The sequence below is a fragment of the Podarcis bocagei genome (assembly GCF_964188305.1).
Source record: "Podarcis bocagei genome assembly, chromosome: 12".
Classification (NCBI taxonomy): Eukaryota; Metazoa; Chordata; class Lepidosauria; order Squamata; family Lacertidae; genus Podarcis; species Podarcis bocagei.
Window position 1 is genome coordinate 39,843,670 of NC_138137.1, and position 13,316 is coordinate 39,856,985.

The window sequence follows — 13,316 nt, forward strand, 5'->3', positions numbered from 1 at the left end:
GTAGCATCCAAGTTTGGTAGTACATGCACATACAAGCACACAGACTTCTTCAAAATAATAATGACAACAACATTTTCAAGAATAGAAGGACTTAGCTAATTCTCTGACATCTCCCCCTTTAAAACACTGAGACATTGCAGCAAGAGCTTATAGATGGGAGCAAGGCGTGACAATCCAGACTAAACACACATAAACACTTCACAGCTAAATATGAATATTCTTCCTAGTGATTAGAAAACTAGACACTTTAAAAGAAGCTGAATAATTAGCTTGCATTCATACAACTGTCACTTATTAACAATGATTTTATTTCCGAATAATTCTTAAAAGCAGGTCTTGAAAACAAGATGCATTGTAGCATACATCCGTACTACTCCTACTACTCCTACAGAAGAAGAAGAAGAAGAAGAAGAAGAAGAAGAAGAAGAAGAAGAAGAAGAAGAAGAAGAAGAAGAAGAAGAAGAAGAAGAAGCTGCTGCTGCCTATCTCGTTGTCCCAGCCACTCTGGGCAGCTCCCAACAAAGTATTAAAAACACAAGTAAACATAAATTATAAACTTCCCTATACAGGGCTGCCTTCACATATCTTCCAAAAGTCAAATAGTTGTTTATTTCCTTGACATCTGATAATAATAATAATTTTATTATTATCCAAGTAAACACATTCTCCTCATTAGCTGCTCTTTTTAAAAAAAGCTTTTGGAAGAGCTGTATTTGCAGTTGTTTAGGTGCCTCAGACTCCAACCATTTCCTCTCGTACCCAAGAATTAAGGTAATGTGTGTTTTACGAAACAACATGATTTCCCAGAGTACTGTACATGACATTTATCCTACAAAAAAGAGCTTGTGAATCCCTGAAGAATTTGAAGCGGTTATGTCAAGCTTGAATAAATGTCATGCTAGAAAATATCAAGCATTCATTTTACACTGAGCCAACTTCCTATAAACAACTTCAATGCATTTTTTCACATGCTGTTACTAGTCAGACAATTGTAAAATCACACACATACAACCTCTCCCCTCTACTTTTTAATAGGAAGGAAAAGATTAACAGTGTTCACAAAATCATCCATTTGCACTGTCAGGCAGGATAGCATATGGTGCAGTCAGCTGATAGGCACAATCTTGACAGAAAACACTGCCCATTTGTTCAGGATGTACATAGCACGACTCCTGCAAAGAGCTTCACTGTGGCCAGTCTGTAAGGTAGTGTGGAGGATGTGAAGTCACAATAGAGAAATTGAAATCAGAATACAGTTTAGAAAGATAAGTATGCTTCTGTTATTTTCATGGAATCCTCAAAACTTCCTAATAGTAAAAATGAGAAATTTGCCTAGGCATAGTCTTCTAATTGAATCACACTAAATTTTGCTTGATGTATCTTAATGCAGTAAAATAGGATGCCAGAATCAATTTCGCTTTGGTACTTGAGTAATATTCCAGTAAGCTACACCATACACAGAGGCAAACAGCTATTTCAGACGGTCTGCAGCGATATCAACAAAGGAAAGGCACAAACATCAAAAACAAACTTTCATATATTGTGGAGTAATAATCTTTCATACTACTGTCTTCAGTTTAACATCCATTCATAGCTAAGCCTCGACTCTGCAGAGCACCAAATGCCAATGTGAACTTCCTGCCAGATATGTGTTTTAGAGTTCAACATTATGGCCAGGATCCAAAGAACTGTGCAACTAGTTCTGAACACCCAAGGGCCTTTGATCTGCAGGTTCATGAATAGCAGCCATTCATACAGTATTGACAAACCATTCATGTCACTTTAAGGAGTTTTCAAAGTAGTTCGCAATATGGCACAGAATCCTGCTATTTGAAAGGGGAGGGGGTGTCAGAATTTTTGAGCCCTATGAGCCTAGACCAGGGGTCTGCAACCCGCGGCTCCGGAGCCGCATGTGGCTCTTTTACACCTTTGCCGTGGCTCCGGGGCGGATACTAGCGAGGGGAGGAGGCGCATTGTGTGCCCCGACACTCCCCACTGTGGCGGGCGCTGTACTGGCTGTGACGTCGCATGGGGGCGATACGTGCGGGACGCACCGTCCCGACATCACCTTCCCGCCCGCTGTCAGATCGCGGCTCCGGAGATATATTTGTTTTAAATGTTGCAATGGTTTTGCGGCTCCCAGTTTTTTTTTCTTCGGAAACGGGTCCAAGTGGCTCTTTTTGTCTTAAAGGTTGCAGACCCCTGGCCTAGACTATATAATTTTGAACATGAAGACATTGCTACAACCTCTGAATACAGAATCATGGAATCATAGAGTTTGAAGGGATCCCAAGGGTCATCTAGTCCAACCCCCAGCAATGCAGGAATCTCAACTAAATCATACATGACAGATGACCATCCTCGGCTTAAAAACCTCCCAAGGTGCAAGCATCAGTCAGAGGTAATGTAAGAAATGGCCATAAGGTGGTTGTTCCTGTTATCATTATTTTTGTATCTCCTTTCATGTGAGCCTCAAGACAATTTACAAGCATGCAAAAAAGGCTTAAAAACAACGCAAGTAAACATGCTGGAAAAACTTAACAAAACAGAAAGGTCTTCAACTGTTTCTGCAAAGTACAAATAATGGGCGCCTGATGTATATCAGAGGGATGTGTTCCACAAAACGGGGGCAGCCATACTGAAAGTCCTGCTCCAAGTTGCTTGTGCAGTGACTTCTGGTATTTTGGGTACTTCACAGTGATACTCTGCTGCAGAATACAGTAACCTAATGTAAGTGGTATGGCAGTCTCTTAAGTAACTTGGTCTCAAGTTGTATAGGGTCTTATATGTTAGTACCAAAACCTGGAACTTGGCCCAATAGCAGGCAGGCAATGCAAAGCCGGCAAATCATGTGTTATAGTCTGATGACTGTCTGCTACCATAGGCAGCCTGTCCATCACACTCAGTATTAGATGCAGCCTCAAGGGTAGCCCCACAAAGAGCACACTGCATTAATCCAACCTTGAGGTTACCAATGCATGGACGACTGTGATTCAGTGTTACAATCAAGCGCAAAGTCTCATAATACCACTGGCATCTTACAGTTCATTCAGGAGGAATTTAATATAGATAAATGAATGAAACCTGGTTCAGCAATATGAGATATTTTTTATCTCACACCGGAGGGACACTCCGTTGTCACCCGAGACAGATGGAAGCTAACAGCCAACAATAACAACAGCAGGCCCAATCAATACCTGTTTACTTGGAAGTCAGTTTAACTGAAGTGAATGGGAATCACTCCAAAGTAAGTCTGTTCAGAAATGCAACCTTATATTCATTATTAAACATCACAGAAATGTGAATGGTTCATGGGAATTAGTTTACACTCAAACTTTGAACATTTGTTTTATTATTATTGAACCCTTTTAAATATAGCAGGATCATATTGTATTTGAAAATATTCTTGCTGAAAACGCAAGAAGCAAAGTCTGTATCAAAAAGTTTTTACTGATATTAGAAATAATAGCTTTAAAATTAGCATGAGCTTTTAGGGGTTATAAGCAGCTGAAAAGACTAAAAATGGTAGCCAACTACAGTGGTGCCCCGCAAGACGAATGCCTCGCAAGACGAAAAACTCGCTAGAAGAAAGGGTTTTGCGGTTTTTGAGCTGCTTCGCAAGACGAATTTCCCTATGGGCTTGCTTCGCAAGACGAAAACGTCTTGCAAGTTTGTTTCCTTTTTCTTAACACCGTTAATACAGTTGCGACTTGACTTTGAGGAGCAACTCATAGAACGCGGTGTGGTAGCCTTTTTTGAGGTTTTTGAAGACTTTGGTGATTTTTGAAGCTTTTCCAAAACTTTCCTGACACCGTGCTTCGCAAGACAAAAAATTCGCTAGACAAAAAAACTCACGGAACGAATTTATTTCGTCTTGCACGGCACCACTGTAATTGGAAGTAAAAGAGCTTCACATTTGTATGATGAAACCACAATGCCAAGCTGCTGCCACCTTTCCAAAGGGCATACAGTGGTACCTTGGGTTACATACGCTTCAGGTTACAGACTCCGCTAACCCAGAAATAGTACCTTGGGTTAAGAACTTTGCTTCAGGATGAGAACAGAAATCATGCTACGGCAGCACGGCAGCAGCGGGAGGCCCCATTAGCTAAAGTGGTGCTTCAGGTTAAGAACAGTTTCAGGTTAAGAACGGACCTCCGGAACAAATTAAGTACTTAACCCGAGGTACCACTGTACTAGCTAGACTAGCGGTCCTCTTAAAGAGAACATTAAATCTTTCAATCCTTATTTCCTATTTTACCTCCCAGCTACAGGGATTGCATTTTCCCCCTTAGAGGCCACAACTTTGTGGTAAAACTATGGTTTGTCTTTTGGCTTACTAGCCATTTAAATATGTTGTTGACATCTTTTCAGAAATCCCTAGTGAGACACACAGACACATTAACAGCAGCACAGTGGTTAAAAAGCTGAGCTGAGATGCAATGACAGAATGCCTGAATCAAATTATCACATCTGCCATGAATGTGGGGTAGGCTTAGGCAAGAGACCTTCTCTCACTTTCAGTACAGAATCTGTAATTCTGAAAGATTTTTACCTTTTTTAATTAAATGTGCTGAGAAATTTATCAGGACTAATTTTGTAACTTTTTAATCAATCAAAATTTGTTTGTTGCACTGTAACCACTACTGAGTTCATTTTTGCAAATTGTTTTGTACATGCAGAAGCTGCTATTCATATTCTTATTAGTTTGGCTGCAACATTTAGTCAATCCATTGGCCAAATGAATCAATTAAAATATTTGGGTCAGCAGATGTTTTAAATGAGATTCTTTAATGGTGCTTATCTTATGAAAACTGCAGATGGCAAGCACCATCTTTTACACTTTCTCCTCTATCTGAGAGAATGGGAAGTGACCATTCATGCATCACCTGACAACAAAGAAAATAAACTTTTTTCTCTTTAGAACTATTGCTTTTTCTCATGTACATACATATGTAGATGGGGCATTATTGTTTTGCTTGTTATTATGCTATGTATTCTTGTGTATATCATCCTGTCATATTTGGATTAAAGGTGGTATGTAAATTTAATAAACATAAAAATAATAATCAATTAAAACAACTATGATTTATTTAATTAGGTGATAGTAAAGGTAAAGGTTTGACCAAACTGCGGGAGGCAGTGGAAGATAGAAGTATCTGGCATGCTCTGGTCCATGGGGTCACAAAGAGTCGGACACGACTAAATGACTAAACAACAACAAAGGTAAAGGGACCCCTGACCATTAGGTCCAGTCGTGGCCAACTCTGGGGTTGCGGCACTCATCTCACTTTATTGGCCGAGGGAGCTGGTGTTTGTCCACAGACAGCTTCCGGGTCATGTGGCCAGCATGACTAAGCCGCTTCTGGCGAACCAGAGCAGCACACGGAAACACCGTTTACCTTCCCGTCATAGTGGTACCTATTTATCTACTTGCACTTTGACATGCTTTCAAATTGCTAGGTTGGCAGGAGCAGGGACCGAGCAACGGGAGCTCACCTCGTCACTGGGATTTGAACCGCCGACCTTCTGATTGGCAAGTCCTAGGCTCTGTGGTTTAACCCACAGTGCCACCCACGTCCCTAATTAGGTGATAGTCTCAATTATATACTAAGTGACTGTGATTCAATGAACCATATTCCTTATTCCATGCACTCCTGAGTCTTTGGGCTTCTCTTTCTTAAATTTATATGCCTGCCCACCTCTACCCCCAGTGCCACAAAACAAATCACTACTAAACCTCAAAAGTAGTTTATGGCATGGGAACTACTTTCCAAAGGAAAACTTTTTTAAAGATCCCATTGAGGATGTCTAAGGGCTTAGCACATCTAAGTAGCTCCCTGGATCCAAACGAAACTAAATAGGCCAAGTTAAACTAGCACTTATAGAAAACTATTAAAATTCTTTAAATAGTTTTTTAAAAAAAATTCATTAAGGCCTCTTAGAAATAAAATACATCACAGCAAGTTCTAAAAGGGGTTTGGGTTGGTAGTAGCAGTCAGGTCAGCAGTGGCATGTGGTGCTGTGTCTTTACTGTACTGTATATTTAATTCTTCGCATATCTACGATTTTGCAGAAATTAATAATGCTGTCATAAGATGCACATGGTGGGGGGGGGATAGAGGTTAGTAAGAGGCTACTGCCTCTGAGGGGAAAACCTGTACTGGGTGGAATTAGCTATCTAGCAGCTGAATGCCTGCACACTGCTATTCCAGCCATCTACTGTTTTCAGTATAACCTCTCCTACAGTCTTAAGCAGGGATGGCTAACATGTCACCCTCATATATTGCTGGACCACAACTCCCATCGTCCCTGACCATTGGGCCATGCTGGTTAGGTTGATGCAATTTGGAGTCCAAAAATATCTAGAAGATTCACAGGGCATTAATATACCACAAGTAAGTCCAAAAACATTATATAGGCTTTCTAAGTCTATTTAGGAAATTGCACAATTTCCCTCACTGCTGCTTGCTGGACATGGGTGCTGTGCGGCAACTAAAACCTGACAATGAAACTTGAGTATTTGAGACAAAATTGCTCCCATGAACTTCAGTGAAAGAACAGCATATGAATTATGTCTGTCAACCAATTAAAGAACTGTTAGTCAATTAGCAATGTGAGTTTAAGTAAATTAATTCATTGATTTAATCAATTAAATTGAAAACCCATCTATTTTTACCAGGCCTTTGTGGGTGGGGTAGTTGGTCAGATTTTGGTTTTTATTGTTATGGTTGCTTCTGCTGTAGTTTCATCTTCTCCTTTTACCTGTTTCACTTTACGACTGGTTTTAATTTATACTACAGTGGTACCTCGGGTTAAGTACTTAATTTGTTCCGGAGGTCTGTATTTAACCTGAAACTGTCCTTAACCTGAAGCACCATTTTAGATAATGGGGCCTCCTGCTGCCGCCGTGCCGCCAGAGCACGATTTCTGTTCTCATCCTGAAGCAAAGTTCTTAACCTGAAGCACTATTTCTGGGTTAGCAGAGTCTGTAACCTGAAGCGTATGTAACCTGAAGTGTATGTAACCTGAGGTACCACTGTATTATACCTCGCCCTGGTATTGCACTGTGATTAAAGTAAAGTTCAAAATATTTTACTATTAATTTATAAAATGGGTGATAACCAGTGTTAAGTCATAGGCAGACCTACTGAGATCGACTGACTTAGGTCTTAGTTTGTTATCACCCCCCAAAAATCTTCATAAATATGTATGTGAGGAAAACCAATAATTCTGAAGCCATAAGTATACTTACTGCATTATTAGACAATGCATGGATATCATATAAGACATTATCTTAGAAGAGGCATTCCCTGCTTTGTATGTGAAAGAAGGGGGGATGCCTCTTAAGACTAATTAGCATCTGCTGTTTTACAAAGATCTGCATTAAATAGAATAAGAATGTTAATTAGGGCAGCTATTTAAACGATTGAAAGGCGAACCAATCAATTAAATACCGCAGCCCTAATATAAATTATTGCCATCTACTTTGCTCTTCTTAATCTCTCCAGCAATGTCATGACTTAACTGACCTTCACATGTATCAGCAGCTACTGTCAGCTCTCTGTGCACCTATGCTGCAGCACACCTGTGCATTGAGATATTCTTAGGAAACCAACTTACAACTTGAGTTAAAGTATAACTGTCACAACCACAGCTTCAAAAACCACATATGTAAGCATCTGAAAGCCTGATTAATGTTAACAGTACATCAAGTGCATAACAACAACAACAACTTGTACTTCACCCCCACCCCTACCAATCCCACTTTCAAATTTATTCAGCATATTGCTATGACCTTCACTTGCCAGTTCCTCCATGGGGGCCTCTTTTATTACATAACAAGCACAATCTTCTTTTCCTTGCTTCCAAGGCTGCAAACCGACAAGCACACTACTACCAGACCACAATTCTTCAATATCTTCTTGACCTCTATGTTCTTAATATTCTGTCTGGTTTTCCCATTTCTGCTTTTTATCCTTACAAATCACCTTATATATTTACTCTAGGGTTTTAAAGATATGTGCACATACACAAATTCAATTGTTTCTGTTTTACAAAGCTTTGCAAAAGATTGACAGCAATGACTGAGCTAAATAAGGAAGAGCCACACATGGCAATACAGATTCATTCAAATTATTGCAGAATAAACCTTTAAAATCACTTGTAGCAGTGAGGGTGTATAGCAAAACTTTTAAAATTAAATATTAACTTCTTAAGCATTTATCATGTCACAAAAATGCCTACTACTGTTTTTATAGGTAAATACATATTAGATGCAACACAGAAAATTAAGCATGTTTATGTTCTGTTAACATCAGTGGGATTAAGCCCCAGCACTTACACCGTTGCATGGGAGCAGTTTCCCCATGGCATTTCTGCACACAACTGTGATGTGCCTGTGGATATCGGAACCAGGAAAAGGTCTAATGGCACAGGTTGCTCACATACTTAGGAGGGGCAGTACCAATCAGGAGAAAATCTTTCCCCAGTCAAGTAGTTGCAATAATCATACATACCCTGTAGTCACACTGGAAAACATTACAGGAAAACAGCTCCCACACATGCAGCTGTGAAACAGGCCTAGAAATACTGGAGCTGAACACTGTATTTTCTAGATTATACCCGCAAAAATTATGAAACTCAAATAAATTAACTAGAATGATGCATAATAATTAAAAAAATATAAAATAATAAAACCAAGTGGCAGATCCAAAGCCATGTATCAGAAGCAGAGAGATGAAAACCAATGGTTTAGCTCACCTATGAATGGAATGCATGCCAAGGAATCACCAGGTGTGCTGGCGCTGGAAGCTTTCCTTTCTTCTATTATTTTTATATGGACCTCTCGACGTGCATCATTGGGCAACCAACAAGTAGTCTCTGGGGCTGGCTCTTGATCATTTACCGCTAAGATGTAGGACTGATGCCGCAAAGGCTGTGGTGTCTGATGGCCAGAAGGAGACTTTTCTCGCAAGACAACTGCTTCTGTATCCTCATCTACAACATCCCTTGGCTGGCTCTCGGATTCTTTTATATTTTCCTTTTCAAACTCTTGAACCTTCTGTCTAATAGAGACATCCAAGTTAACAGAGGTAGTTAAATGCTCACTCATCTGTGGGACAAATTTGGCAGAAGCTAAACAGGTAGTAGGGGATAGAGTACTTGTGTCTATTTCTGTTTTGTGGCCTGGCACACTTTTTGCTTGTATCCTTGATTGTTGATTCAACAAACCACTGTTGTACATATGATTTAGTTCTCTTTGGTCTGCGGTAGTAACACTATCCAGGCTCTGATTAAGGGAAAGCGACGGTTTTGCTGCATAGGGTACAGAAGTCTTCAATGAGTTGCTTCTTGTGCTTCTAGCTATTGAGTGAGATGATCTTTCCTGAAAAACGGTTGTAGGCTTTGAAGTTCCACCAGAGGTTGGCAAATCTCTGGCAGGCTGCAGTGATTTTACATCAGGTGGAGCCTTCTGGAACTGTGGGGTTGACCCTGAGGCTCTGCTGTTTATTCGTCTACCATCTGAGCCATAAGCACCCGGAGCCACAGAAAAATTTGAGCCTCGAAGAGACAAGTGAAATGCATGCTGCCGGGGTCTCTCATAAATACCTCGCCGATCATCTTGCTCAGTAAAGCCAGTCCACTTGTTAGTCTTTTTTCTGTCTCTGTTTGAATCTGCAACAAGATTCTCAGTGTGAAAATTTTCTAATGTTTCACCCTGCTTTCCTAAATAGTCCCAAGACTGTGTCCTGTGATTCTGGGGGCTGATAGATGGTGAGGTTAGAGCATCTTGAGAGGCACTCCTTGGCCACTCCTTCAACAATATAGGATCTTCAAGTCTTTCCTGGGACACACTCCTTTGCCGTATTTGAATGGACTGTGGGACCCTATCATGAGAGGTGCTTCTGCGTCGTACCTGTGAAACACTGCGATTTGGTACCACTTGATTATAATCTGTTGTGTTCTGAGATGCTGCTCTTAAACTATCTAACCTTTCCTGTATGGTTCTGCAGCCATACATGTGCAAACGTCTATTATCAATGTACTCTTTGTAGGTTTTGTAATTTTTCCAGTCTATGGTTTGGTGGGCATTTGGAGAAGTGTACTGATTGGTAGTGACAGAGGGAGAACCTGCACTTTGAGTAGGAGATCTAGTATTTGAGATCCCTTCTGGATGCCCTCCATAGCTTCCAGACTTGCTAGCTATTCCATTGGGATCTATTGGCCTTGTGAGTGGCGTCTGAGGAAGTACAATGGCAGTGGGCATTGGAGAAGGTGGTGATGTGGTTCGTGCTTTTGTTTTAATAGTGGTTTGTTCCTTAAGACCGTATCTTACTTCCTCTATCCGATGTGATGGACCAGTATGATTTATTCTACAGGATGACAAGTCTACAGCCTTCTCGGAAGGCACAACAACAGTTCTTACAGTCTCGTTGTTGCAAACACAGACAGCTGTGTTAGATTTTGCAATATCTGTTGGGGATGGAGGCACTTGTATTTCCATTCTGTAGGCCTTTTCTGGTTGTGCTGATGTCCGTACAGGTCTACTAGCTGGCTGCTTACCAAGTGAAGAGTCAGGAGGTGCTTTCTCAATATCTTGTGCCTTGACAGAAGGTGGAGATGCTAACCGAGGATAACATATTGGTGGTGGTTCAGGTATGTTGCGGGCATTACCACTGTAAGCTTCATTGCCTTTCAGGTAGGCATCTTGGGAATATGCCTATATAAAGAGGATTCAAAAAGAAATGAAATTACTAAAAATGTGAATGTGAAATCATCACCATGTTACAGGGAGATGAATCCAGTAGACACCTAAATCCCTTGAAGGGCAAGGACCTCTCATATGAAACAGCTCTTTGCTAGAGGTAACTGTTCAAAGAACAAGAAGTGTCAAATGCCTTCATTATTACTCCCTGTGTATGAAAATATACAATGGAAAGTCTCCACAAAGTATTAAGCATGTTTTATATAAGTCAAACAGCAAATCCCAGCAACTAATGGCAGCTGATTAAGAGAACACAGAGATTTGTAAGCATAAACCCAAACCAAGTATTTCTGTTCATACACATCCTCAAACCCAGCTTCACAATTTCCTCCTTTTGATCTTTTTTTATGCTGGAAGCTAAAATTATGCAGCAATTGACAGGTTAAATAAGGAATTCTGTTAGCCTCAGAAAATGTGCAGCTCTTTGCCACATAGAGAAAACATATAGCCTATGTAAATACTATTGCATTCAATACAGATTGCTTTTCTAAAAGGTACAATTACTATATCTAATGGGAGTAGAGAGTGGCAATGTCTTTGTTGGCAGCCAACGCCCACCCTCCTTCCAAATAATCTTACATGTTACTTATTCCATGAATTCCATACCACTCACAGCAGTGCCATTTTTTAACCCAAATACACCACCAACATACACGCTCAGGCAGCTATTTATAAGCACTTCCTTAGAGTGGAATGCAGACTATCACAAGCCATATATTCTTTAGGTGCTTCACAATTTCCATCTTACCTTGCATTTTAAGAACCTGACTCCTAAGGAAACCATTTGCTTTACATATTGCATGTTTCCCTTGCATCAAGACATTTCTGAAACCATCGTACAACTAACGATGCAAGATCTGCCCGGAACATACAAATGCTATTATTTTAGACTTTGCCATCACTTCCTTTAGTGGCAATATGAAATTAAAAGAGCTGACAGCACACAGCTTGCCGATGCACAAATCTTTCCCAAACATTTTTTTTTAACACAGCTTAGGTGTGGTATCATATTACAGCATTTCCTGCTTAAATCATAACATGCTCCATTCAGCCAAATCAACATGCCCTGCCTTAGCATTAGACAGGTTGTAAAAGCCCAAATGCAGCCATAAACATTAGACTAAGAGCAAAGTGCTGAGGATGAGAAGGGCGAGGTACTTAAAACACACGGCTGCAATAAATATCACTGACAGCATTGGTTAAGTGCAAACGAAATATTAAAAGCAAACTGGCAAGAAATAAACCAAGTAACTAACAAAAACAGAGGCACACATTAAAAGGTAACAGAATCAATATTACAACTGAGATTCAGCTAACCAGCAGATCTAGCTCGCTTTCAGCAACTTGCAGGCTTTAACAGTCCAGCATCTTGCAGATCTACCAAGAAACACATGCCTTACAAAAATCAGAGAAATGGCTACAGTACATTTCTTACCAGTGCTGTGACATCCTTTGAAAACTGCAGCTGGCAGAAAACAGGAAAACATAGTAAAAGCTGCTTATGGGTGTAAAGACAGAATTATGTGGTCATGTTGAAGCGGGATACACAGCAAGCTAAAAATACATCTACACCGATTTCTCTGGAAGATACCAAGAGAGGTAAAGGGCAGTGGAGCATAAACAATAACTTCAGCCTCCTTGTGAGCATGTCTGTCTCAGGCTTTTACCTGCTTCTTGCATTTATTCCCTAGCCTTCCAGAAAAAGAAAATACAGTTGTGCTGTGTTGCTTCAGTGCATCTTTTCTGCTGCAAACGGAGCCCTCTGGTTGTGCTACAAGGCGTCCCTTCTACTAGAGCAACATAACGGTCTTTCATCTCCCCTGAGCTGCTACCATCCCTGCTTCCAGATGACGAAACAAGGGTTTCATTATGCATTTAAAATCCATGCACCCCTTCCCCACATGCATCGGAACAGAACCACAAGCTGTCAGCTGACTGCAGCTGCTTTCATACTCTACGTCTGACATTAGAAGGATGATTTCAGAATAATCCTCAGAGAAAAACAGCCTCCCCATGTGATCGTTTTCATTTTGTATATCTTTGGCGTTTCTTCAGAGACAGGCTGTGCTTCCAATTGCAAGGTGCATGCTAATACAGCTGTCTGGTTTTTGCATGCTCTCTCATGACAGAAAATGGGGACTCTGCATTCGTGTACTTTTCAGATTAGGAGGGGGAAATAGGAAAGCAGACATAGACGCATGAAAAAGCAAGCTGTGGTACAGTCTAAGGAAACAACACATCCGCTCACACTCTGAAATATGCCAATACTGCCTCCCTAGTCCAATTTAGGCATATCTACTCAGCCCAAATCTGCAGGTTTGCAAGATACCCTACTTAAAAACCACAAAAAATGCACCACATTAGCTCTGCCTGAATATATATATATATATAATCTGGGAATGACTAAAATGATAAATTATAGGAAATGAACCAGTTTTGTATTAATGAAGGGAAAGAAAATTCGAAAGTATATCAGAATATAGCATAGTTCTTCTAAATAATTATTTTTGTATATACCGTATTTTCATTATTTTTAAAGTCAATGAAG

The 13,316-nt window shown here is 40.3% G+C and overlaps 1 protein-coding gene across 6 annotated transcripts in view; it reads right to left on the reverse strand.

Moving 5' to 3' along the window:
- The window catches only part of ARHGAP21 (Rho GTPase activating protein 21), a 108,014-nt gene that overhangs the window by 19,658 nt on the left and 75,040 nt on the right, over positions 1-13,316 (reverse strand). For 3 of the 6 annotated variants that reach the window (XM_081163121.1, XM_081163123.1, XM_081163120.1), the window contains exons 7-8: positions 12,204-12,233; positions 8,764-10,723 (exon numbers count right to left, since the gene is read on the reverse strand). In XM_081163121.1, the coding sequence (XP_081019247.1) occupies positions 8,764-10,723; positions 12,204-12,233 (1,990 nt within the window). The remainder of the gene's footprint in view (positions 1-8,763; positions 10,724-12,203; positions 12,234-13,316) is intronic. The other 3 variants (XM_081163122.1, XM_081163124.1, XM_081163125.1) reach the window with 2 other exon arrangements.